At 47.6% G+C, this 26,775-nt stretch overlaps 1 protein-coding gene across 1 annotated transcript in view; it reads right to left on the bottom strand.

Moving 5' to 3' along the window:
* Nucleotides 1-16,980, bottom strand: part of RAB10 (RAB10, member RAS oncogene family) — a 21,219-nt gene extending 4,239 nt beyond the window's left edge. Inside the window, exons 1-2 of the mRNA XM_026846314.1 lie at nucleotides 16,901-16,980; nucleotides 5,903-6,041 (exon numbers count right to left, since the gene is read on the bottom strand). Of these exons, the coding sequence (XP_026702115.1) occupies nucleotides 5,903-6,041; nucleotides 16,901-16,980 (219 nt within the window). The remainder of the gene's footprint in view (nucleotides 1-5,902; nucleotides 6,042-16,900) is intronic.
* Nucleotides 16,981-26,775: the final 9,795 nt, after the last annotated feature.

The raw sequence follows: 26,775 nt of genomic DNA, 5'->3' as shown, positions 1-26,775 counted from the left end.
CCCCCTGCCCCGGGCAGGGCCACCTTCCCCCAGCCCAGGTTGCCCAAAGCCCCGTCCAACCCGGCCTTGAGCCCTTCCAGGGAGGGGGCAGCCACAGCTTCTCTGGGCAGCCTGTGCCAGGGCCTCACCCCCCTCACAGGGAACAATTGCTGCCTCAGATCTCACCTAAATCTGCCCACTGTCAGTTTAAAACCATTCTTTCTCATCCTATCCCCCCCCTGATGACAAGTGTCGTCCCCCCCCTTTCCTGCAGCCCCTTTCAGCCCTGGGGGGCCGCTCTAAGGTCTCCCCGGAGCCTTCTCTCCTCCAGCTGAACCCCCCAGCTCTCCCAGCCTGTCCTCACAGGGGGGCTCCAGCCCCCCCAGCATCTCCGTGGCCTCCTCTGGCCCCGCTGGAGCAGGTCCGTGTCCTTCTGCTGTTGGTGCCCCCGAGCTGGACCCAGCCCTGCAGGGGGGTCTCCCAGAGCGGAGCAGAGGGGCAGAATCCCCCCCCTGGCCCTGCTGCCCACCCTGCTCTGGGTGCAGCCCCGCACACGGGGGGTTTCTGGGCTGCCAGCCCCCATTGCCGGCTCACAGGCAGTTTTCCATCCACTGACCCCCCAAGTCCTTCTCCTCGGGGCTGCTCCCCATCCCTTCACCCCCAGCCTGGGTTGATACCAGGGATCGCCCCAACCCGTGGGCAGGACCTTGCCCTTGGCCTTGTGGCACCTCATGGGGTTCGCACTGTCCCACTCCTGGAGCTTGTCCAGGTCTCTCTGGATGACATCCCGTCCCTCAGGCTGTCACCCGCCCCACTCAGATCCCAGTGTCTGTGTCGCTGATGAAGGTATGAAACAGTCCTGGTCACAGTACGGCCCCCTGAGGGACCCCACTCGTCACATTGAGCCGTTGACCCTCTGGATGTGACCAGCCAGGCAATTCCTCACCCACCAAACCCACCCCAAATCCTCCTTTCCCCACCTCTGCAGCACCAGTGCCCTCTGCTCAGAGCCCCCCTCTGCATCCTCCGTCCTCAGGAGGGGGGTGGAGGAAAAACACTTGATGTGAAAAAGCAGAAATAAGGCCTTTTGTCTGAAAGCACATGAGCCCGAGGAGCGATTTCAGTTTCACAGGCTGCCAGACCTTCTCCAAGAAGTGCTCTGATTTCTTGGAAGCAGAGTAAGATCTGAACCAAGCACAAGCCACAGAGCTCCCACAGCCAAATCATCAGACGACCCCTTTATCAGCACCCGGGGGATAATAAAGTGAGACCAAGAGCCAGTGCAGCTCCGTCAAGCCCAAGTGCTGTCGCCAGCCCCATTCCCTTCCCCAAGAGGCGTGGTGGCAGTGGGAACAGGGTCATGCCCCCCCCATCTCTCAGGCCACTTGGGGCTTGGTGCAATTCCCCCCCAGGGTGGGATGAGCAAGGCAAGGCAGGGGACCAGCGCGTGGGGGGGCCCTCTCAGCCCCCCAGGGTCCTGCCCCCTCTCCCGTGCTTCAGAACAACAGGGACCACCAATACGTCCCGAGAGGCCAGTGCAGCTCTGGGTTGGGGCTCGAAGGGCTGATACCAGAACTGCCAAGTTCTCGCTAGAAAGTACCAGAATATCCCATCATCACCCAAGCTGGGCCGAAATGGAAAAATACCTGATGGAAGTCGACTCTCTCAGCCCCTGTAAATAATTATCTCAGACCCTCCAAACAACGACTCCAGGCGAGACCCTCCGAGCTCTCCCAGATGGCAGCGGGCTGTGACCAGCATCTCCCCTCAGCTGGGCCACTCTGGGGCTCAGACTCCCTGAAGTCGGAAGATCACCTGCCCGCAAACGTGACAGAAGGTCGGGGTGAGGTCAAACCTCTTCTTGCCTCTCAACCACCACCCGCTGAGGAATGACGGTGAGTTGTGCTTGCTCCAAGCTGGAGACGAGGGAGTTTTGAACTCTTGGCCTCTTCCATCCACCTCTTCACCTTCCCGTATGCCTAACTACCCACATCTGCTGTCACAAGGGTGGATGTCTACGTATTGCACCGGATACCCAAAGATTTCTGCGCTGTTTGCGCGTTGTGTTGTCCATATGTTTATACACCTTTTGAGTTAGAATACCTCGTAGTAAGTTGGTGTGAACCTCACCACTCTCAAATCCGTAACTAAGTCGCTATTTTAATCATACCATGTTCTGCCAAACCACCTGGTTAATCTTTAAATTGGTCAGTCATCAAGTGTTGATAAAATTCAACCTTTTCACCCACCTCACCCCATTCATAGACCGGAAATTGCTACTAAATAGTAACTGTGTGAGACACTTTCATCCCGACAGAACGGAGGGGCCTGTCGGGGAGCCGGGGGAAGGCTGCTGGGAGCCAGGACGAGGCATGGATGTTTCTCCCCAATCTCCTCCCGGATTTCCTGGTGCAGAGGAAATTGCTTCCAGCCCCTCAGTGTGGTCTCTGAGCTGCTCTCGGTCACCTCCCCAGCACCGTCCCATATCCCCGGACACTGCCCCACAGCTGTGCCTGTCCCCCCCCTGCCCCACGGGGCAGGAAAGGGGCCAGGAGAGAAGCAACTGGTTTTATCACACATGGAGATGAAGCACGTGGGTGAAGCACGGTCTCCCAGCCCCTTGGTCTTCACTTGATCTTTCCGGATGCTCCTTTAATCCCCCCAGGGCTGGGCAGAGCTGGAGGGGGGAGTTCAGGCTCTCTGGAGGTGACAGAGGGCACCCAGGAGGCTGCTGCTGGCTGTCACCACAGCAGGACAGTGTCACCGCTCTCCTGTCCCCACGGCCACCATGGCAGCTCCTCTCTGACCTCTCTCCTGGCCACCTGTAGGAATTAAGAATGGGAGTGTGGGAAGCAGCAGGAAGAAACAGCAGCACCTGCGGAGCGTGGCGAGGGGGTGAGCAGTGAACAGGCAAACCCCGAAGGTCAGAAGGATGTAGAAGTAAAAATGAACCTGCGTAAACAAGTGCTAATAAATCAGGAGCTTGCATACGGTGCGGCAGCGTTTGCTTTTGGCAACGCTCCTCCTTCAACAAACCTGAGTGAGTTTGTCATGATCCAGCGCGTTGCCCTGAGACCAGCAGCCACCTGCCCTGCCGAGGGGACGGAGCTTCGTGCTTTCACATCCCTAAAGCAGCACCAGCCTCTGGTGCCTGGACTGACACGGGCTACTGACCCTCTGCTTCCCGCAACACCGTTCCCATCCGGAGGCCGAGACGAGGCTGCAGACCAGGGCTCAGCCTCAAATCCCAGAATCCTCCCTGGGCAGCCTGTTCCACGCTCAGACCACTCTTGCTGGGAAACATTTTCTCCTCCTGCCCAGCCTGACCCTCCCCTGGGGCAGTTTCCAGCCGTTCCCTCTTGTCCTGTCCCTGATCCCCTGGGAGCAGAGCCCAGCCCCAGCCTCTCTGCAATGTCCTGTCAGGAGCTGCAGAGAGGGATGAGGGCTCCCCTCAGCCTCCTCCTCCTCACACTGCACACTCCCAGCTCCTTCCCTGGCTCCTCACAGCATTGATTCTCCAGCCCTTCCCCAGCCTCGCTGCCCTCCTCTGCCCTCGCTCCAGCCCCTCCAGATCTCTCTGGGATTGAGGTGCCCAGACCTGGACACAACCCTCCAGGTGTGGCCTCACCAGTGCCGAGCACAGGGGACTGTCACCTCCCTGCTCCTGCTGCTCACACTAGTTCTAATACAACACCAACGCTTTCTCGAGGAACACTGAACAAGTAAAAATACCTCGGTGGTTCAGTTATGGAAGCACTGCCAGTATCCATCACAGGAAGGAAAGAGTACGCCAGAGAGATGCACCAGACTAGCAGAAAAGCTCCAGCACAAAGCATCACTTAAGTGGATAACTGAAGTACTTTAAAACCTGCCACGAGCAGCTTCTTGGAATGACTAATCTGAATTTACTTTCACTCCAATGCTCTTAATACTACTTTACAGTAGCATTACTCACACAACTACAGAGGCAGGAGATCCACGTAGCCATGCTCCTGCTTACAGCAACAATCCATTTCACATCCCTCAGGAGAATCACCCCCGTTTTTTTTTCTTTTGGGACACAAGGAGGAAGAGCAGCCAATCACCAAAGGCAGATTAAGATGTCACGTAGAATAAAACTCTGAAAACATTAACTTTTCACACCCAAAACTGCTTACACAGCAAGAGGCTTCTTTCAACTACCGCCAGCCCCAACATACAGAACCGTGCGCTTGAGTAACTCAACTCTGCTCAAGCCCAAAAGTGCACGGCGTAGGGCACCTCTGCAGAATATCTGAGCTTTAAATAATGAAGTATTTCGCAAGGATGAAGGTGTAATGTCTCTAGGTTTCCTGGTCATTTCTAAATCAAGGCTTAAGTGGCCTGTAGAAGAGGCTCCTCGCACAGACTAGCAAATCAGACAAGCAGCCGGCTCGGTGGGAATTCTCCTCCTTCAGAGGATCTCCTCAGCGATGGTAAGGCCATGTGAAGCCGAAGCACGCCGTCCCTTCGCTCGCAACTGCCATCTGCAATGTCCTGCCCCTCAGCGGGTTACACCTGCACACATTTCAGCCAGAAGCCTCAACACTGCATCTGGAACCCCAGAGGATGATTTTGCCCGTCACTCCCGCAAACGCACTCCTTTAGTGAGCTTCTTCCACAATAAAAAAACCTTCCTGGAGGGTCAAACATCCCTTATAAAACTGCAGTAACCACGCTGCTGTCCCCACGTACCTGAAATCAGCTGCTGGGGTTTGCATGGTGCAGATTTAAAACCAGGAGGGCAGCAAAACCACTCTCTCCTCAGGGTGATGGGATGAACGACATCCCTCACTCCTGGATACTGCTGAATTGTTTTTAAACCAAGCAACTGCAGAATCTGAAGACCCTGGTTTCAAGCTTACATTCAACTCATCTCTTGAGTTTCTTCCTGTGCTGCCTCACTTCCCTGCCCCTCCTTCTGTACCAAAACGTGTACCTTTGTCTAACAGTAGAGTTTCCCATTTCTCACACTAGAACATTAAGGTCCCAATATAAAATTTTTTGCTAAGAACCTCTCACCAGGCTGTCAGCACCCATCTGCTGACACTCTGTTCTGCAGAGCCATCCTCATGCTTTCGAGAAAAAACACAAAGTTGGAAAATCCCAACATTTATTCCAGCTGGGAACAGCATAACAAAACAAAGAACTAACAATTGTGTTGCTCTCTAACATCTCAGAACTCCTGGAGGATGAACTCTTGGGTATCCAGGCCCTGAATGTTTTCCACATCAGTTTCTTCTGCTTCACTTGACCTGGCTTGAAATGTTACCAGCCTCCTTGTTTGGCACTTCTCAAACAAGGAGAACAAAAAAAATCAGCTATGCAGGTTTGAGCAGTTTGCCAACACTCAACGAGAGCAGTTTGCCATACTACCTGCAACAGCCATGATAAAACCTGCAAATGTTTCACAGTGTCGATTTTGAGGGAGCGGAGGTGATCATATTTAATGATCTTTGAGAATTTACCCCAGTCAGCCTTATAAAATAGGTCAGAACGAGAAGCGATGTGTTCTGTAGCTACCCTACAGCTTATGGCTTCGTGCTGCTCCTCTGCACACCACCTCATGGTGGCAGCTCCTCCGGAAAACTGCGATTCCCCGTTACCAGAAGACACGTTCCTTACCTCTGAGTATTATCCAGCACAAACACAAAGTTCACTCGTGTATGAATTGGACGTTTCAGGACACCGCTAGCTCCCGTGCAGCATCGCGACCCTTTGTGCCATTGCTGAAGGGAGAGTTGAGGGAGGGAACCGCAGGACAGCCAAGGAACAGCACCCAAACCCGTGTTAATTTACACCTTCTGCCAGGGTAGAAGCAGAAGCTGAGTTCTGTGGGACTCATCACACACTCTACGGGTCACAGCAAACAGCTCCATTCAGGAATCTTACAAACATTACTCACCTCATCTATGTTTCTGAGCCACTTGCTGATGTTTTCAAAGCTCTTGGCATTGGTGATGTCATATACTAGCATGATGCCCATGGCACCTCTGTAATAGGAGGTGGTGATGGTGTGAAATCGTTCCTGCCCTGCCGTGTCCCTGCAGAAAACAGACAAGAGTATGGATCAGAGGCCAGCTTAAAGAACCCCGCGTGGTGTATCCACTGGACAAGCGTGCACGGCCCCGTACGTGCTCTGCGGCCCCGCTACGGGGGGATGTGTGAGGTGTTCAAAGAGCAGTAGGAATCCTCCAGCTTCAAGGCAGACCCACTCCCTCCTGGGTGTAGCTGAACACTCGCAGAACGGGCAAGCTTCGGTAAGCCAGGCTCAGGAGGCTACTGAGGGTCTGACGTTTCTCTTCCAGGTTTTCCTTTAAAGGGGATTGTGTTTTTTAAAAACACATTTCAGAGTCAACTAGGACAGAAACAAGACGCTGGACTGTGTAACTGGGCTTACACGACTAAGGTGGATGAAGCCATCTGTTGAACAGCAAAGTGGCAGGTTGTAGAAGGTCTTCTACTATCTTACCACAATAAATAAACCCAGTATCACGTCACGGTACAAATTTCTTCATTTTAAACTTTGTATTTTTATGGACAACCTGAAACTTGTACCCAAAAGGAGAAACTTTCACTGCCAAGTCTCACATCTCAGGGAAGTGTCTCTCGGTCCTGAGCCTTGGTAGGAACCAGCAGTGGACAGCACGGAACAGGAGCAAGAATCACTCTGCCAACACTTCGACGGGACTGCGAGCTCCAGCAGTGAGAGTCTGAACGACCCCAAAATGCTGCTGTCCCCGACACTCCCTCCTGTTACTGATCAGTTCTTCCCAAATTAACGTAAGAATAAGCCACTTTAAAACTCCCATTTACAATTTTTGAGTTACATACCATAACCACGGACACAGCGCAAGCGTCGCTGACTCGGTACTCAAATTTCTGTAGAAAGTTCCCAAAACGTTGTAGGCTGTTTAGTAACACTGTTGTCAAAGTCAGGAGAGACTGGAACTGTGACCAGCAACGACGTGACCCATCTACCCAACCAACACCACCACGATGCCCAAGAAGGTCCCTTCCCATTTCACCAGCTGCTGAGCAGCCATGAAGCCAATCAATCAACATTTTCTGGAATTCTGACTTAACACAAAGGAATTCTGTTTTTTCAGATCAATTTTATAAAGCTTTAAATTGATTTTATAAACGTAAATTCCTGAAATTTAGATCAAAATGTATGAAAAATAAATCTAGGAGATGTACTGTAACATTAAATTGTCGATTTCCACAAGCAGTATGTTGAAAATGGCGAGTGCAATACCAAGAACAGTATGTGTTTTCCCATCTTGTGCTGAGATCTTTGATGGAGAGTGCATGAGATCTGGTTAATCCTGCAGGCCATTAAGTTGAGACTCGGGAGTTAACTGCCACCTTCTACAGTGTCTTTCAGAGGACACAAACCCAATCTATTACGTGTTTACAGTTAGCTTTCAGTGACGCTATTCACATAAGGACACAGACTCGCTCGAGTGGGGCCAGAGGAGGCCACGGAGATGCTGGGGGGGCTGGAGCCCCCCTGTGAGGACAGGCTGGGAGAGTTGGGGGGTTCAGCTGGAGGAGAGAAGGCTCCGGGGAGACCTTAGAGTGGCCCCCCAGGGCTGAAAGGGGCTGCAGGAAAGGGGGGGGACACACGTTTTACAAGGGCATGTAGTTAGGATAAGGGGGAACAGTTTTAAACTGACAGTGGGCAGACTTAGGTGAGATCTGAGACAGCAATTGTTCCCTGTGAGGGGGGTGAGGCCCTGGCACAGGCTGCCCAGAGAAGCTGTGGCTGCCCCCTCCCTGGAAGGGTTCAAGGCCAGGTTGGACGGGGCTTTGGGCAACCTGGGCTGGGGGAAGGTGGCCCTGCCCGGGGCAGGGGGGGGCACTGGAGGGGCTTTGAGGTCCCTTCCAGCCCAAAGTATTCTATGATAAGGTAGAATCAGAGGTGTCTCCAAATTTAAACTGGTCTAAATTGAGATTACCCATTCCCTAACCTCCTTCCGAAGGGCACAGCGCGTTCCCCCCCCAGACCCACGTTTCCTTGCTCACAAACCAGTAACCTCAGAAAAGATGACAGACTCCAGTTGAACCAGTTCAACTCACTTCCCTCTCAACCGTTCCTGAGGCCACAGCAAATGCCTGGGCAGAACATGGACACCACCAGGCACTAAGTCCTGTGAAAAATCAGCTCTCCCCACCGCCCTGGCACCTTCAGTTGAACCAACAAACACTGCCTGCAGTTGCCAAATCCATTTGTTTAAGCACATGTTAGATTTCTGGCTGGGTATCAGCTGGCAAATGGGGGGTAAATGAAAAGCCTCAAAAGCTGAAGATACCATGGAGGAAAAGTTCCCGAGATGAAGGGGAAACACTCTACAAAGTTTCTCCTCCAAGAGTCTTACCGCCTCCTGTTTGGCTCAGACCCCAGATCATGGCTTTGAGGCTGGCTGCTCCTGAGATTTTACCTCAGGAAATGACAAACACCAGGAAGAAGGCAAAGAGCAGAGGAGGAGGAGGAGGAGGAGGAATAGGGGCAGGTCCTAAACCCAAGCACCACTTTGTTGGGAGATGTTCTAACAGGCCGTGCTGCGCAGAGGTCCGGCTCGCTGGCAGCAGCCTCGAGAAGCAACCTAGTCCATTCCCTGGCTCTACAAAACGTTGAGGGATACTCACATTATTCCCAAAAGTTCTGCTGAAGATCTCTGACGATTGCTGGCTTCGATCCCTCTCTCTCATTTCCTTTCTGTCCCACTTGGAAGTTTCTCCTGATGGCTCACTCGGGTTTTCCTTAGTGCAAGTCCTTGTCTTCCCTTTCATAGGTAACTAGAGAGTTCATCTCCTTTCTTTCTACAACTAAACACAAACATCAAACACAGCTCTTGCACCTTCTCTGAAGGTTCTCAAGCCACCTCAAGTTCATTAGACCTTACTCACTGGCCAGTCTAAGATACACGGCCTCACCTATTCACTCTCTCCGATTTGCCCAGGTCTAAGCAAAAACCAGGACACGGCTCCAGCTGAAGCCTTACCAGCCTCGTGCAGGAACGTCTTCCAGAAGACCTGGGCATGCCTGTTTGCACATCCCACTCCCTTTCCTCATGATAAAGCAGATTTTTCTGACCTTTGAGTAATTGATTACTCACATTGAACTCGCTAACTTTGCGTTTGTCTCTACCAGATTTCACAGGACTTCTTTCAGTGACGTTTCTCCAACCAGTCAAAAGCAATCTGAGTTATCATCCAGTCCTCTGCACAAATGATACTTTCCAAGTTCATCTTTTCCTGCTTAAAGACAAGAACCATACTCTCTATTCCCTTACCCCAAGCATTAAAGAAAACCTTCCTTGCCTGTCGTGAGACTCAGGAGAGACTCCCGCAAAATAGCACAATTTTTGCACATCATCTATTTTTCTCTCACCAGGAGTTTTCTATCCCCTTGATCACATCTTCACCCAAGTCATTTCCCCCTGACCTGCTCATATCAAACAGGGCAGCGTCAGAAAAGCTTTACCAAAAACATCAAGACACACGGCCCCTGCGATTTCTCCCCTCCTGACAGGGCCAGGAGCCCTTACAGTAAGAATTCAGATTGATGTTACACAACTTGGCATTGGCAACACCCAGTTGTTACTAATTGCTTGTCATGTCCTAGGCACCTATAACTAAACCTGCTTCGTTAACTCCTCCAGTGTTTCTTCTGGCAACTGAAGCTAACGGATGAAAAGAAAGCCGGGGAGGAAAAAAGCTAAGAACCTGGAGTGTTTCCCTTTTTTTTTTTTTTTTTTTAAAGTACTATATTTGCCCTTTCCCCTTCTTAATGGATTCTCCATTCATTATTCAGAGATAACTCTTAATGGCTGTGAGATTAGAGAACTGACTGAAGCAAACAGAGGAAATGAGTTATGGTTTTCAAACTGCCTACGACTGACGAATCCACCCTGAGCAAACGGCACAAGACAATCGGAGACCGCGTGTCTTGTTCACGGCCCTGGCTTGCCGTTCTTTTGTTCCAACCTCTAGGATTGAAGAACATGCTCCAAAGCTATGGGCGAGCAGCAAATCCTCAACACAGGCAAAACCAGTTGTGGAAGCTCACTAGCTTTCCAAGCTCAAATAAACGTAGGCGAGGGCTATTAAGACAGCTGAGGAAAATGAAGCCCTAGCGCACAGGAGGAAAGGAAGAACTTGGTTTGTTTAGCTGCAAAACGAAGACAAAGAAGGTCGTCCTGTGGGACTGGGGAAAGGAGAAGCACAAGGAAAGTGAAAAATCTATTTAAATTACTCTCATGCCAACATTAAAGTATGCATAAGCTGTATCATATTAGAGGTTTAACCAACAGAGAAAGGAATTTCTGGGACAGCTTTCCGGTTGACCTAGCAGAGACTAAAGAAACCTTAAAATGTACTACGATTTATCTATGAAAGATTTACAGGGATGCAACAAGAAGAGATTATATCTGATGGTCTGTGAAGATCCTTCCAGCCACACAGCTCGAAATAAGAGTCTTCAACATATCAAACCAAATACTTCCTAGCAAAATATTCTTAAGAATTTTATTACTGTCCCACTGTTTCTTCTTATAATATTTTTAAAATTACACAGCACAATAGCGTGTTTGGAGAAACTGTAGCGCTGACATCAGGCACGCTCTGGAAGCTCCAGACGAAAACTTTCCTTCACAAAGGAACATCTGTAAGATATCTCACGACTTGCAAATTTCAGCTTTTCTGAAAAATATTCAGCCAAGGAAAAAAAATAATCTATGAGTGAAGAAACTTATTGTTTTATAGGAAGTCAGAGTGACGTGCTAAGAGAGTCCTTTCCACCTTAAGCTACGCACAGGGTGAATAGTCCCCAAAAGCTCTCAGCAGAAAGAATTCCGTTTTAGAAGTTCCTAGGATAACTGCAAATATGAATGAGACACACCCTAGCTAGTGGTGCTGTCTGCAGCTCTGGCTGTTCATCTCTGCACTTATTAAATGCGAGAATTTGCACATAAAGGGCATTTCCACGGGTGTAGTTATTTCAGATAGCAGCGGTGCTGCACGTTCCTTTCAGCTCTTCCAGGTCAGCCCATTACTGCTGCAACGAGCTCACTGCTGAATAAAAAATTCTGGGGACACTTTTCTAGTCGTGTAAAAGTGTTCCCAGCAAAGATGCACCGATAGAAAAATTGCTTTATGGTCTTCTATGCATTTAAGAGCTGCACGCTAAACAAAAATAAGGCTGTTTCTAAAATTTGGACTCAATCAAGCAGACTGTAGGAAAATAGGCCGACATACAAAATTTTATGTAAAGACAGGAGGGTCAGAGTAGCAGCTAAGTAGGAAAAAAAAGAAAAAAATCTAGATGTCTTTGAATCTGTTTTTCAGCTTACTACAGAAGCAATTTTGTCACTGCACTGCTTCCATACTAATCCAACACTGCCAGGTATGACTGCTTCACACAGCACCGAAGAAAAAGGGATCATTTGTCTTGCACAGCTCCGGCAGCTCTCCAGGATGCGTGCAGCCTTTCAGATCTCACCTTTCTGGCCTTAACGACCACAAGTCACCGCTTTGCAACAAGCCTGTCCAGGCACAAGAAGAAGAAGCAGCAGCACTTTGCTAACTTGCACCTACTGTCCTTCACCTCATCTCCGAGTTCCTCGGTCTGGCTTGACAACACACACCGCTCACCGACAGCACGCCAGGGATCTGCATGAAAACTGCCAAACAGAGAACTGGCAAGTGAGGAATCGACAACTGTCAGCCCCCCCGGAGCCCCTGCAGAACCAACTCTTCATGCAGCTCTACCCATCCCTCATGGTTACTCCTTAAGATCAGTTTAAGACTAGACGTGTATCCATCACGTGGCTGTTTAATGGAACTTGGGGTCACTACTCTGACCTCTTGAAAAGGCTGAGCACGCACCACTGCTCCCATAACCCCAGCTTGTTTACAGTCCCTACAAACCTGTTCCTAAATGCTGCAGTAACTTCTTGAACAGCTTTTGGCCCTACCCCATCCCTCCAGCATCCCACGGTCAGCATAAATGTCTTTGGGGTTGTTTTTTTTTGTTTTGGATTCACTCTCCCAACATCAACATCCTGTAATTCCACCTCAGGATCATCTCCTCCAGTTCCTCGTTGTCTCCCCAGACTGCAGAGTCTGTGAATGGAGAGACCAGAAAGTGGCTGTATTTTCTGCAACCAATTTTCACAGAATATTCTGGAATAAATGGAGAGAAGGTTTCTGGGGTAAGTTCTTCTGCAATAGCAGAACAGGATACATCATGCCAAGCCCTACTCTGAAGTACCTGGCCGATCTGGGTTTTTTTTCCCTCCACATTCTCCTTTATTTATTTCATTTCTATTACACTGTACTAGAGCTTTCCCAGTCTCCCGCCCCTGCTGCTGGATTGCCAGCAACTTTGATTTCCCGTGTCCTTGAGCTTAAAAAGTCCTTCCTCCTCCTCCTCCTCCCTGCCTGCTACTTTAAGATGACAGTAACATCTCCTTTCAGCTTTCGCTTCACCAGGATGAAAAACCTAAACCTGACTTCTGTGCACTCTCACAGGCGCCCAAGAGCTGTACTTGTCAGGCCAGATGTTTTTCCAGCTTTCACTTCTGTGGAGTTCAAGGACTCCTGGAGCCCGAGACCCATCTGTCTAATGCGACAATCCAAACCAGACTGTTCCTTCGTGAAATCCCGCGTACACCTGCAGCTGCCACAACTTCTCGAGGAGTTTCACAGCTTCATTCCCTTGTGTTTTGCACGTGCCACCTTCAAGCCTTAGGCCAGAACTAATGCTCTGGTACTGGAAAAGGCAAGGAGTCACATCAGTCTCTACTTACCTTTTCCAGTATAGTCAAGAGTTTTAAAAACGCGCTTTGGTCACTTCTCTGAAGAATCCCAATCTTTCCAGTTGTTCTTCCTAAAATAGTTGTTACATCACTCCAACCATCCTACTTGCCTCTTTCTTTCTAAGGCCTGCTAATCAAAATCGTGTATTATGTTAAGCCTGCTAATCAAAGTTGGGTATTGTGTTGGGCTGAGACGCTTCCCTGCCCACTGGGAGCGATCGCATCCATGGTATCAGAAAAACCACATTTTATTTTTCAATTGCTACACTGAGCCTGTAAGTTTGGTGAATTACAGGACGCCTAAGCCTTTTGGTTTCCATTTCACAGCAATTCTACCTGAGTTCCTGGAGCGTTATGGTATTTCGCTCCTCAGAGCTGAATTTTTAGCTCTGCTACTCTATTCCTCTGAAGCGTTTCATCGCTTTCGCAACGATAACACCAGCTTTTCCTGGAGCTGTAACCTCTCATTTTGGTTCTTTTATTCTCCCTCCCTTCTCTGTACTGCGAGCGTTACTGTATTAATCACATTCATCAGTGTCAACCCTCCCGGGCCCCACCCTTCACAAGCATTTCCACTCCCAAACCTTTACTCCAATTCCTTTCTCCCAAGCTCCGTACTAAGCCCACCACTGGTGACTTTCCACACGGCATCGTATCACACGCTGTCACATCTTTTTCTAAACAGCCAGGGAGTACAATCACCTAACCAAGACACTCGACTCTTCTAGGTGCTTCCACCCCGAATTTCACATACGGCCATTTCACACGGTCCTCCCGATGGATCTGTCCTGAAGCCCATTCCCTCAGAAGGCCAGTCCCAAGAGCCATGTCCTGTCCTGCTCCCTGATGGCAGCCCGGGCATGGCGCTGGGCTCCTCCAGAACCTCCCTGCACACACACACGGTCCCACTTGCCACCCGGTCCCAACCACTTGTCCCAACCTCCCCTCTTCCCATCTCAACGTCACTTGGCAACAGGCACATACATATTTGGAGCAATATGAAAACGCTTTAATCCTGGCTTGATCCTTACTGACCAGCAACCCCACTTTTTAATAGCTATGAAGTATCAGGTTGCTTATTGCCTCTGGCAAGGTTAGCTCTGCTTGACCTTCGTGTTCTTGCTCTACTATACATACATATATTTTAGAGGTCAAGACATGACTGAGCTACTGCCACGTCTGCCCATTTTCCACACCCAGGAAGAGAAGCAGGCAGCTATCTCGCTGTGTAGCAAAGGAGCAGAGCTATACCAGAAAGTGCTGGTTTTATCTGTTTTCTGTAAAACTGACTGTCCCTTGAGACTGTACCCTCCTCCAAGGAGTACAAAAGCCAGTACTAGCCACAGTGAAACACAGCAACCCAGCTTTGCAGGCAGGCAGAGAGCAACTCCTGTAGCAATTAAATCTAAGCAAGACTTAATATGTGGGTGATGGAGGACTGTATGGATCAGCGAGAGCCAGATCGATACAGCCATTTTAAACTGAGGAACAGTTTATTTCTCTTGCTGTATGGGAAAAGAAATACCCTTTTCACCTATGGAAATAAATGCTACATAATCAAATACTTCATCGCTCCCACTGTCGGAGAAAGCTTGTTCTCTAAGTGACCGGTCTGCTTAGCCACCACTTTCACCAGTGATGGCTCACTGAGCACAGCTCCCTCACCAGCACCGAGCACCTCCAGCTAAGGGGAGTCTGTCATATTTGGGAAATGGCTAACACGTAGGAAGGTGTTCAAGGTACAAAATTCTGTCACCATCTGTCATTTCGCAAACAGCTGAATGTCATTATTCTGAAAAAAAAGAGGTTTCAATCTGAATAAGCACCGATAATAATAGCGATGATGATGATAACAGCAGTGATGACAAGACAAAATTGCCTTTGCTTCTAACAATAAAAGGGCCTGTTAGGAAGCAAGAAAACAGTGTTATGAAAGGCACGGTGGCACTTTGGAGAGCCACGGCTGGACTCATCCTGCCTCTGTAAGGGACCAGCGGCAGCACAGGTGCGTCTACTAGAAAGGGCTGAGAGCTGGCAGGCAGTCTCACCAACGGGACAATCGTTTTCTGAGGTAGGGGGAAGCCCACAAATGGAATATCTGACATCCCTCCTCTAAATCCTGTGTGTGGATACGGGCACACCCGCAACGCAATACAAAGTGAAAGCAGCCAAATGCCAAGGGTCTCGTCTCCAGCTCCAATTAAACGTCTGTCTTCTCGCCACCGTCAGCCCTTTGTGACCTTCTGCTGAGGTTAATCAAGCACCCAGCACCCATTTCCCCCGTGGAAATGCTTCCAACGACTCCAAAGACATTTTGCTGATTCAGCTACATTAGCTCCTACTTCAGTTATAAAATCACAACCCATACTCTGGACGCAAGAAAAGCTACAAGAACAGCCTCGGGTTGACAGAGGAAACGTTCCTCTAAACGCATCCCTTGCTCACAAAACTGCTGCAGCGGGAGCGAAGTGTAATTCTGGAAATCTGTTACACAACTCCTAGAAGTACAGGGCGAGTTTAACTACAGGAAGCAGTGGTTAAATATAGATGTGCTGCACAAAGTATCTTCACCAAAAGGCACTACTGTTCTAGCCACCAAACCACTGCTGGGCAAAACTCCTTGTACAGGAAAAGTTAGAAACTACAAAGCCTAGATTTTTTATTTTTTATTTTTTTCCCCCTCCATCAAAAGTGCATGCCATAGGAATTTCATTTTCTGCTTTCCAAGTTTCATTTCAAATGTCAATTTTAAACTGGCAGGAACAAGAAGCAGATTCAGACAACGACCTCCCAACTCCGCAATGTTTAGAAGTTGCAATTTCACAGAACTCAGCTCACTCAAACCCTTCTTCATTTCCCTAAGCCACTAAAACCCACAAGGCTTCATTATAGCTTGGCTTCTTCATCTGTATACACATTAAACATCCTCAAGTATTCCGGATTTTCAGTTTTTACATTTCACAATGACTTTTTTTTCCTAAATTTAGTCTCACACTTCCTTTAAGGCATTCTGGTGTTTTGTTCTACCTTTCCATCCCACGGTAATTCCCAGCACCTACCCTGCTGGGGTAAAAAAATACGACAAAACGATTGTTAGAAGTTACGGTTTGCTCTGGGTTGAAAAGTTGGATGTTAACAGGTCAGAAGTGCTTGTGGGATGGGGATGAGAGAAACAACTAGGAGACGAGGTGCACGCTCAGCGTGGTGGTAACGAGGAGGATTCAGAACACGTTTGTTAGGAAGTTCAGCCAGTCCCACACCCCGACGGAGAAAGACCGGCACCTCCTAACTGGAACCCATCCATCAGCATCTACAAATGTCAACGTTATCAAGGCATAAAAGATTTTTATTAGTGGGGGACAAAATGGGCAAAGTGAAGGTCTAAACAAAGCAAGTTCTGGACTCTTGGTAAAGCTGGAGACCAGCAATACGTGTATGTGGTTGAGGAGGGAGCCTAAAACATACAGGCTAGGAAAAGCCATTAGCTTTCCCCACCTGACTTGTTAGAGCACTATTAAAACACAAGAAAAATCTCTAGTTAGGTAACAAGGTAAAAGAAAGAGTTCAAGTTCTGCTTCATGTTAGGCTTCCCTACAAAAAAGCAGCCAAGTTTGCAGCCAGCTGAGAAACTCTCCAGCTTACCACAGGAAAATATAAAATAAGTGCAGACGTAGATTATTACACTTTCTTGCTGACACAAAGCAAGGCTACTAGTGAATTTATAGTCATAGATCCGAGGCAACTCATAATTAAGAAATTCCAGTTTTCAAGCACTTCCCACTAAATCACAGACTGCAAGGATCCTGTCCTCCCGAAGAGGAGATCTGCCAACAGCCTGTCCAAGGGAGCAGGCAGGAACAGCGGTGACAAACAACACGCAGATCTCTTCCCCTTTTCTTAAAAAAACCTTCAGGGAGAGAACACTGAGCTTTAGCACTACGGAAAATACAACGCACAAGTTCCAAAATTAGGTACCTGAATAGTCTCAGGAAGAGTAAAACTCTTCTCAGGAAAACCTGCTTCTGAAAGAAGCCACCCGGAAGGATGCCACCACGTAGCTTCTTGGGTCTCTTACTCACCATATCTGTAGCTTGATCTTCTTTCCTTGTAATTCAACAGTTTTAATCTTGAAGTCTATCCCTGAAATAAACAAACACATAAATAACAAATTAGTATTTACTTACACAAAAGCAACTCCACATCAACTCATCTGCTCCAGACAGAACAGCTTTTTTCTTCTTTTACGGAATTGTCAGGAGTCGGCCGGAGGGCGAGGAGCAGGCTGGCCAGCGCGGGCAGGGCCTCCGAGGGTCCCCCTCGGCTCGCAGCGGCACGGTCATCTGGCTTGTAAAAGCTTTTACAAGTTTCCTGCTTATTTTTAAGAATGAAAAATATCACGGTTTTGCAATTTTTCTGGAGAACTTCCAAAAAGAAGATATTTGGCCGTTTGGGTATAAATTTAAACATCCTAAACAACACAGCAAGACGACTTCTTTTTGTTCGGGTTTGGGGTTTTTTTTTTGGTTTGTTTTGGGGTTTTTTTTGTGGCTGTTTTGGGTTATTTGTTTGGTTTGGGTTTTTGGCTTTTTTGTTTTGGTATGGGTTTTTTCATTATTTTTTTGGTTTTTTAAAGATTCTTTCCCCAAAAATCATTAAACCACGGTATTTGGCATATGCTGAAAAATTATGTGAAATATTGAGGTGAATTTTCATTTATTTTTTTACTCTTAGACCTAATTCTTGCGATACCACCATTTCAGAAACCTCTCACACACCCCCCCCCCTTCTTTTCCCCAAGGTTCTGCTTTCCATTAATCCTGCTCAAGTAATCTACCTGTCAGAACAACATTAACTACAGAAATCTTAATGTTTATTACCTGTTTAACATAACTCAAAGCGGTGAGGGCATGTGACACGACTCCAGACTAATTAAAACCAGTCATCTTGCTTTTTACACCATTGGAACAAGCCGCAGAAGCCCTGAATTGTCTCTCGAGCTGAACACACAGGCGCATGGCTTAGAGAGAGCCAACCTCAAGCTCCATCAACGTAAGCAGAAGGGTTTAGGCAACACGAAGCTTTTAACCAGCAATAAAAGGCAACTTATCAGCTAAGCTGGCATGCAACTACCACGTCTCTTTGTCCGAGTCCATCCCTGCTCCAGTCTCTGTACAAGCAAAGTCAGGATTTGACTTTTTGTGCATAACCACAACTCTCAACACTCGGAGTAAGCACAGGCCATCTGGGCAGAGCACGAGTAAGGTTTTTTTCCTTTTAATACCAACTAATAAAAAATAAACCACATGTTAACTAGAGGCAAAGTTGAAATGGTATCGCGAGGAAGTGAGTTACCCATGGGATTTGCAAGGACTGAGATGAAGGAGAGCTGTCCTGACAAGACTCAGGCAAGATAAAACTATCAAACTGAAGACAAATCGTTAGCTGAGATCAATGCTGCAACCAGTATTTAGTATCTTCATTATTAATTCCGGTATAATAAATTGTCCTATTTGAAGTCTACTGCCTACAAAAGTGAGAGGCACTGTACAAAGGATGATTAAAATAAGAAACTGATAAATCTGAACAAAACGCAAGGGACGGGTGTCAGCAGTACAAAACGCAACATTACGGGCCTGTTACCTAAGAATTTCTTCTGTCAACCAGTAGCTGTCAGATGACAAAGAATAAAGACCAAAGGCTCTCAAGATTACCTTTTTACCTTCACGGAGTAACTATCACTGAATCATCTTGGAAAATCCCTTGCAGCTCCTCCAGCCCCACCATGACCCACCCCCTGACCGTTCCCAACTCCCCCAGATCCCTCAGCGCTGGGCCAACCCGAAACTACAATCCGATGGAGAGGCAGCTCTAGAAGAAGCAAATACAATCTTGCAGGCACCTGGTGAGAAATTTCCATCCGAGGCAGGGAAATACGAACACCGTTTTGTGAGACCTTGGTGAAACCTCATTTGTGCAACACGTACAAACTACTCGCTCTTTCCCAGAAGAGATGGGCTCAGAGCAAAACGGACGCCAAGCAAGATGGGCCAGGACAAAGATCTCCCCCACCAGCTCCTCCACAGAAGAGGCTCGAGGACCAAATCTTGCGCCAACCTCCTCATCTCCAAAACTGCCCACAAGAACTACCAGCACAGACTGCATCGGCGGAGCAGGAGCGCTACAAGCCATCTTCTCAAACTGCTCTGACCATCACCAGATGCCAGAGTCCCAACTTGCAATCCAAACCAGAGAAAACACTGCTGATCATTTTTTCATGCTTTCCAAAAATCTGTTTATATTTAGAGTTTTTAAAAAAGACAGCAGCTGCAATCACACACTTCCCTCCTAAATCTACAAGGTCATTTTATACCAAGTAAGATTAAATAGAATTTATGAAACACACTATTACACAAGAAGTCTGCCTGGGAAGGCAGCTTCAAACCCCACCAAGCCCAGCTCCTTTTAGTTCTATACAGTGCACACACTACTTGATTTTAACATTAAAAGTTAGTAAAATATTTTCGCATAAAAAACAGGATACCAGAGCCTTTCTGGGAAAGGCTACACAATTTTAGAGGGTGGGTGGGAGGAAAATTCCCCTCCCCACAGGCCTGTGCAGGGCAGGGGCAGGAGCAGGGACGGCACTTGCTAGAGGGACAACCACCACGTATGCAGGCAGAAAGGAAAATAGGGAATAGCCCTGAAATGATCCCTGACTGCACCTCCCCACCGAGCCGCTCGCCGTTACCAAGTACTTCATAAACATGAGTCGGGTGCGAAGGGGCAAAACTCCCCTTTTCTGAGGATTTAAAGCAGTACAGTGACTAAAGGCTCAAGTTGTCCACTAATTTTAGACCTCCATTTCAGGTCAACGCTCCATTTTCTTCCAATTAGCCAAAGCAGTATTTCATCATTCACGTTACGTCAGATTTATGACTCGGTTGTAATCCATAGCTCGGTCGTATCCACAGCTAGCGTCGTATGGACGTGGTTCATCAACTAAACCTCAATGATTAATAGCCAACACACAGAACTGCCCCCAATACACTTAACTATCCCCACATTTTCCAGCATTTAACCAAGTTAAAAGCATTGAACCAAGTTGTTTGCTATGATGTAGTGCTCCACAGCAACGCTACCAAACACACACACACACAGCGTTTACCAAAAGATCACACGCTGAAGTATTTTATGCACTGACACTTACTTTTAGGTTCCTCCCAGATAAAGCAGGATGTTTGACAGCCACTTCTTATGCCTTAAAGTAAGCTATTAAGCCAGCCAAGGACATTAACTCTTCTTTGCACTGAGAGGGATTTGGCTAACTCTAGTAGTTGGGGATAAATCTCTAATCCCATGTTATACTCAGCTTCCATTCCAATTACAATATAATACTAGTTCAGCCTTCATAACAGAAAGACTGTTATAAATAGCAATGACTATTTGTCTCTAAATACTTCCAAAGTAGTTTTAACAGACTGGAAAAAATAGACTTCTGCATCACTATAGTGCCCACTCCCTTCGAGGTCTTTCCAAAGAAGCTGCTGGTGACATGATGCTGCAGAAACACAACGGCTTCAGAGAGGAGAGATCACAGCTATGGGGAGTCTCCAGTAAGATTAAGTTCAAGAAAGAGTTTAATAGGGTAACGGGCATAAAAATTGAATGGCATGCAGAACGGACATATTGCTATCACAAGAGATAATGACAAAACTAATTAATTAAAGATGACTATGAAATTACTCCCTCATTAAGTGTCAGAAAGATATTCATCAACTTCAACAGGGCAAACTGGAATTCGCAGAAAAACCTGGAAGTATACTGCCAGCCCATGAAACACTTCTAACCCCATACTTTCAAAGAAAAATTTGGAAGTGTTTGTTACTCTCCAGTACAGCTCACACAGTTTCACAACGAGGTCTCCTTACAGGCAGGCTACCCCAGGTTTCTGGCTCAATTCTAGGTTTCCTCCCAATTTCAAGTCTTCCACCAGTTGCTTATAGAAATACTGGGTGCAGATCTGACCCAAAAACTGAACTCACGGCTTTAAAAGAGACTGTTTTTTAAAGGCTCTTGATGGATTCTTTAGGTCACCAGTCCCTGAGTACCAAGGCTGAAGAAGTACCAGCAGCTGATCTCACGGTATGTGCAAACAAGCTCTGCCCTTACACAACTACTGGAAGTCATTTCTGCTTAGTCACTGTAAAGGGGCAGACCAAGAGGAGTTTTGGAAGCCAGGAGGTCAGACCTGTGCATCAGGACACTCTTCTGTCCCTACATCAGCAGAGGTTATTGTCAACGACTCCTGACAACACATTCCAGCTTTATTTGTGTAAATTTAAATATCTGAATGTCTGGGTGAACACAGAACTATTGGCTCAACGGTTCTGCGTTTCCACTGCGCTCAGATGAAAGATGTTAACGGAGACCCTGGACTTGCGTCAGCAGAACAGCGTGTTTTAAAGCCGTAATCACAGCATCCCGACAGCTATGTATCACTTTACACCTTCTCTCAAGCCCCTGCCAAGGTTTTGTAAAGATCACTCTTCTGTTGCTAAATCACAAACCCAACTGTTCTCCGAAAGTGAAAGACAGAATGCTATCAGTACAAAAGGGAGGGAGAAAAAGTTATTTTCCAGTCCATTTCAGAGCTACAAATGATGAGCTAGCCCTTTTCAGACAGCACGAATTTTGTTTGCATTCTTCCCAAACAAAGACCCCATTGACTCGGTGAGGACGCTGGGCGGTAGGAAGCGGGATGTAGGGCAAGAGAGAGGCAACACTGCAGCGCGAGGACAGTCAACCTGCACGTCAAATCCCCTTCAAGTGCAGACTGTAAGCAGCATATAAATAAGGGCATTTTGTGTTTCATTTGTTAGTCGTTGCCTTGCAGATATACTTTAATAGAACTGCGTGTTTTCAACTCGGGAAAGTAAAGCCAACGTGCACAAATTCAGACTTGAGTCTCGCGTCTTCAAGCTGCTCCCCCTTTGTGCTACCAGCTCTGGCGACAGCAAGTATTTTTCTTAACAGTGTATTTAAATTGCAGTGATCAACACCCGAGGCCAGAACTGAGGCCAGATTCAGATTTTCTGATGAGCCCCGGAGCCACCCGGCTGGAGCTTTCGCCTGCACCAGCATCAGCGACCCTGCAGAAGGGAAGGGTCAGCGCACGCCGGCCAAGGGTTTGGGGGTGCATTTCAATCCCCCCACTAAGCCACTTCAAACAGCCAAAGCAAGGTGGAGCTCATGCAAGCACTGTAACAGCCGCAAAAGGATATCAACCTTATCTTTCCTGCCTCCCTGTTTAGAAATTCCAGCGTTAGGTGAAGAAAACGACTGCGCAGGCAGAAAGAAGTCTGCTCGCTTTAAACAAGCAACTTCCCAACTCACAGAGGAAGAAGGAACATCAGTACAAGGAACCCCAACGTACCTCTAAGTTCACACACCACCACCGCCACAGAAGCACAGAGAAAACCTGTCACCTTCAGGTATGTTTACAGCTTACAGCAGGGCCCAATAAACAGCCCTCAAATGTTTGTATTTCAGAAGCAAAAATGCAATAAAAGAAAATTTGCCAACAGCAGGAAAATACAGCAGTAACTAGGTCTGGAAGCTTTTAAAAAGAAAAAAATTAACTTTGGGGCAGAGACCTTTGCAGAGCTTTGTCTAGTCTTTTCACACAGACCATGAGATCCCACAATTCTGGACAGAAATTTGTTATATTGTTAGTCTTTCTTAAGCTTAACACCTTACTGCAGAAGATGACTTCTAAAACAAACTCCTAAGCCAGATACTGCTTTATAACGTTTATTAATGTCTACAACACTAATAAAAAATTGATTCCTCCAAGCCCTCCCAGTAACGAGATTTCCAAATATATCGAGTGCAGAACTAGAAACTCTCCAGAGTCAACCCAAGCCTTTCACACCAGCTTTAATACTTCACAATGTTGTTTTACTGAGAACATGCAGACATTGACATTTGTTATCAGTGAAGGAGTTTAGATCAAATATTTTGCAAGAAAGCTTCAGATGTAAATCCACTTTCTCTTTCCAAAGAAAGCCCAACACAAGCCTATCAGGCAAGAGATGAGAGATCTGGTTTTAATTAAGCTCTTAGTGATCTCGGTTAACGACTTAGTCTTTCAAAATATTTATTCTACAAGGTATTCATACCTGCACAGCTCGAATATACAACATTCCCAACCACACTCAACATTTTAAGTGCCAACACTACTTTTCAGAGGCTTTATATGAATTAGATTTCTCAAGTTTCTCTGCCTTTTTCACACCTTCAGCACAGATCAAAGTCTCAACGCTGGGTTTTCCCAGTGTTATACCTACCACTGGGACCCAGGACCTTGCTGAGACAACGCTTTGCACTTGGTGGGAAAGGAGCTCGAAGCACAAGGTTCGGACAGGAGCATTTAGTTCAGATGAGCAGTAGCAAACCCCAGGGCACGTGATGATTTTGTGCCTAGGCATGCTGGCAATCCTTCGATTCCAGCTCTAAAGAGACCTGGGCAAGTACACACAGATTACACAAACATACACAAATCTGTTTTAAAGAACCTTAACTCCTCATCTTAAAAAAAAAAACCAAACACCCCCAAAAAACCCCAAACAGAAAAAAAAACACAAAAAAACTTGCCTCCTAGCAAAACTTAAATTGAACTCTGTTTCGATACTGCAGTGACTTCTTAAAAGCAGTTCATTTATAGCTGACAAATTTACAGATTAGATTATCTCCATTCTCATTCCTCAGAAGGAAACAGCTGTTGTGGCCTTTCAGGACTTGGAAGGGGCTTAGAAGAAAGATGGGGCCAAACTTTTTAGCGGGGCCTGTAGTGATCAGAGAAGGGGTGATGGTTTTGAACAAAGAGGGGAGATTTAGGTTAGATAGAAGATATAAATTGTTCCCTGTGAGGGGGGTGAGGCCCTGGCACAGGCTGCCCAGAGAAGCTGTGGCTGCCCCCTCCCTGGAAGGGCTCAAGGCCAGGTTGGACGGGGCTTTGGGCAACCTGGGCTGGTGGAAGGTGGCCCTGCCCGGGGCAGGGGGGGGCACTGGAGGGGCTTTAAGTCCTTTCCCACCCAAACCAGTGTGGGATTCTGTGATGAAATCCAAGGAGAGCTTTTTCCAGGCGGTCTGGCCTCACCTGCAGCGGGGCTGCTCCCGGGCCATTACTTTCAGCAAGGGCTGTGGGGAGGCACCCATGGGGCCTGCAGTGGCAGATCTCTGCAGCTCCCCAGGACCTCTCCTTTTACCTGTCCACGGGAGATCAGAAAGGAATAAGGTCCCTTCACAAAGTGCCACTTGTAAGACTCACAGCTTCTCGATCAGAGTTTGCAAGTCTGCAAACTAAGCACCGCTCAGACTGCACTGGAACAGAAACTCGAGCTGTTCACAGACTCGTCCTTTGGCAAGAGCTTGTGTGAATGTATAAGTTTTATCAGGGAGAGCAAAATTCAGCTGACATGGTAAGGAAGAGGAGGAAGCTTTAGGCTAGCTGGGACAAGCCTCTACAGTCACGGCAATTCTTTCTGAAACACGGATTTGCTACCTTTGGCAAAAAACACGTCACTCAGCTACAGAGGAGAGAAAAGCTCTTAATAACTTTAAAAGGAGCTGGAACCCACATTATCCTCCCTATTGCTTGTGGCTTACATCTCACATCAACCTCTAACAGGTGGATCTCTGTGGTTATTAATTCTTTGTGAAGCCTTCTTTCTCAGGAGAAAATCGCAATAAAATAAAGAGTCACTGGACAAAGTCTCAAACTCTTGCTCGCTGTAGCAAGTGTGAATGAGATGATCAGAGAGACCGAGACGAGGAGGAAACCTGAAAACCTGGATTACTTGGCTTCTTTTAAACAGTACTGAGAAACTGTAGATCCAGGTAAGGAACCGATACTTTAGGTCAGAACTACTTTCTCTAACAAGACATTTATTCATCCAAAGCGAGGGATTACATTGCATTTGAACTCTCCCTTGTCTTTAGTCCCGATCACGTGTGGCACGTCAGCTGCCTGGCAGGAGGGAAAGGCAGGGTGACCAGCCACAAAAAACCAAAACGAGCAGCCCAGCGACGCTTTAGGGTCTGACAAGATGCACACACAGCACTCATAGTTTCAACCTAGCAGGCAATATGAATTTTTCTCGTGGCTTTGTAGGATGCGCAGTTGTGGCAGCTCCAGACCTCTTGGGTTCACAGTACTGAATTTACCCTCCTCTCAAGCCTTCAAACACATTTAATCTTGTGAGTAAACAAGAGAGCAACTAAGTAAATAGGACAGCTAGTGTTCCTCTTTCAGGGGAAAGCTCACTTCGCATCAGTGCTTATCTGCTGGTTTTCTTTTATGCGTATGTGTACACAGCCCCAGCCTCCCACAGACACACACCTGTACCTGCAGCACTACTTGTATTTATCTTTTCTACACTTAGCGAGTGGCAATGAATTCTCTGAAGAAATAAGAGTGTTGTGTAACACAAACTTCCACATAAAGCCAGCAGCTCCCCCCTTGCTTTGGAAAGGAGAAAAAGCAAGATGACTCAATGAAGCTCAGAGAAGCTGTGGCTGTCCCCTCCCTGGAAGGGCTCAAGGCCAGGTTGGACGGGGCTTTGGGCAACCTAGGCTGGGGGAAGGTGGCCCTGCCCGGGGCAGGGGGGGGCACTGGAGGGGCTTTAAGGTCCCTTCCAGCCCAACACATTCCATGACTCTATGGTAAATTCTGCCAAAATCACACAAGTCCTTGCCCCCCTTGGTGTCCCAGCCCCACCAACGCCCTCAGAGCTCCCCCGGAGAGCCGCAGCGGGCCGCGGATCACCTGCCACCACGCTGCCTGACCGCGGCATGCCGAGGGGGTCACACAGCCCGCGCGGGCTACTGAGGTCTTGGGACTGGCTACCTTTAGGCAGCTCATTTCAGAGCCTGGTACCTCAGGTTTTACCCCAGTTCTTGCCCATTCTGGGCTCTCCACCTGTAGGCAGGCTGCTGGGGAAGAGTGGGGTAAGAGGAAGGAGTCGCACAGCCAGAAGCAAAGCTCTTACACAGACACGCAAGTTCCGGTGAGTAAATTTACAACTGCAACTCCAGCGGCAGCTCCTCCCCTTGCAAAAGCCAGGGCAAGTTACTTACATCTCAAATCAATTTTATGACCTTCATTTCCACAAAAACATCTAAGAGAACAACTCAGACCTAACACACGGAGGGAGCTACACTCTCCAGCAAGACTTTTTCTTTTGTCTCATTTTTCTTGACCTCACACTAAAACCTCCAAGTGCACTGACTCCTTCAGGCAGCTCCAAAAGCTGAAGGGACATTACCCACTGCAAGCAAGCACTGCTATAAGACAAAGCAAAAAGGAGGCACCTATATGAAATTAATAATAAATTTAATAATTAATAGATCAATAGAACTTCTTTCAAAAACTGTTAAGATGTTTCTGAGCCTGCCTGTTCTGCTTAGCGGAGGGGAATGGGTGGGAGGGGAAAAACAAGGAGAAGAAAACTGTACCAGGTAGCAACTGTCTGTCAGTGGCTGAGTTATCGTTCTGCCCTCGAGGTAATTTTAGTTTCTCCACAAAACCAAAACTACATATCCAAGCAAGAGGCTTGGAAGTTGCTTTCCAAAAATTTAAGCTAAGCAGCGTAATCAGACAACACGGCCAGCTGCGGCTGGAGGGCAGAGGTAGCAAACAGGTCTCTCTCACCAGTGGAGCCTGACGGCTGCTGTTAGCCTGGGATAACTCCACACAGGCTGCTGCTAAACAAAGTGGCAGAAATAAGGTGGGGGGACCCATTGCACGCAGATGACAGACAACACTCAGCAGTTAGGTCAGACCATGTTGCAGATTCCCATTCATTTAAACTACCACCGCACTGGTCAGACCTAAAATAAATGCTACCAAAAAAAACCCCCAAAAACCCAAACCCCTGCAATTGCTCACTACAGA

This window comes from Athene cunicularia (assembly GCF_003259725.1).
Source record: "Athene cunicularia isolate RWA chromosome 3 unlocalized genomic scaffold, athCun1 chr3_part1, whole genome shotgun sequence".
Classification (NCBI taxonomy): Eukaryota; Metazoa; Chordata; class Aves; order Strigiformes; family Strigidae; genus Athene; species Athene cunicularia.
This window is presented reverse-complemented; position numbering and strand designations above follow the sequence as displayed.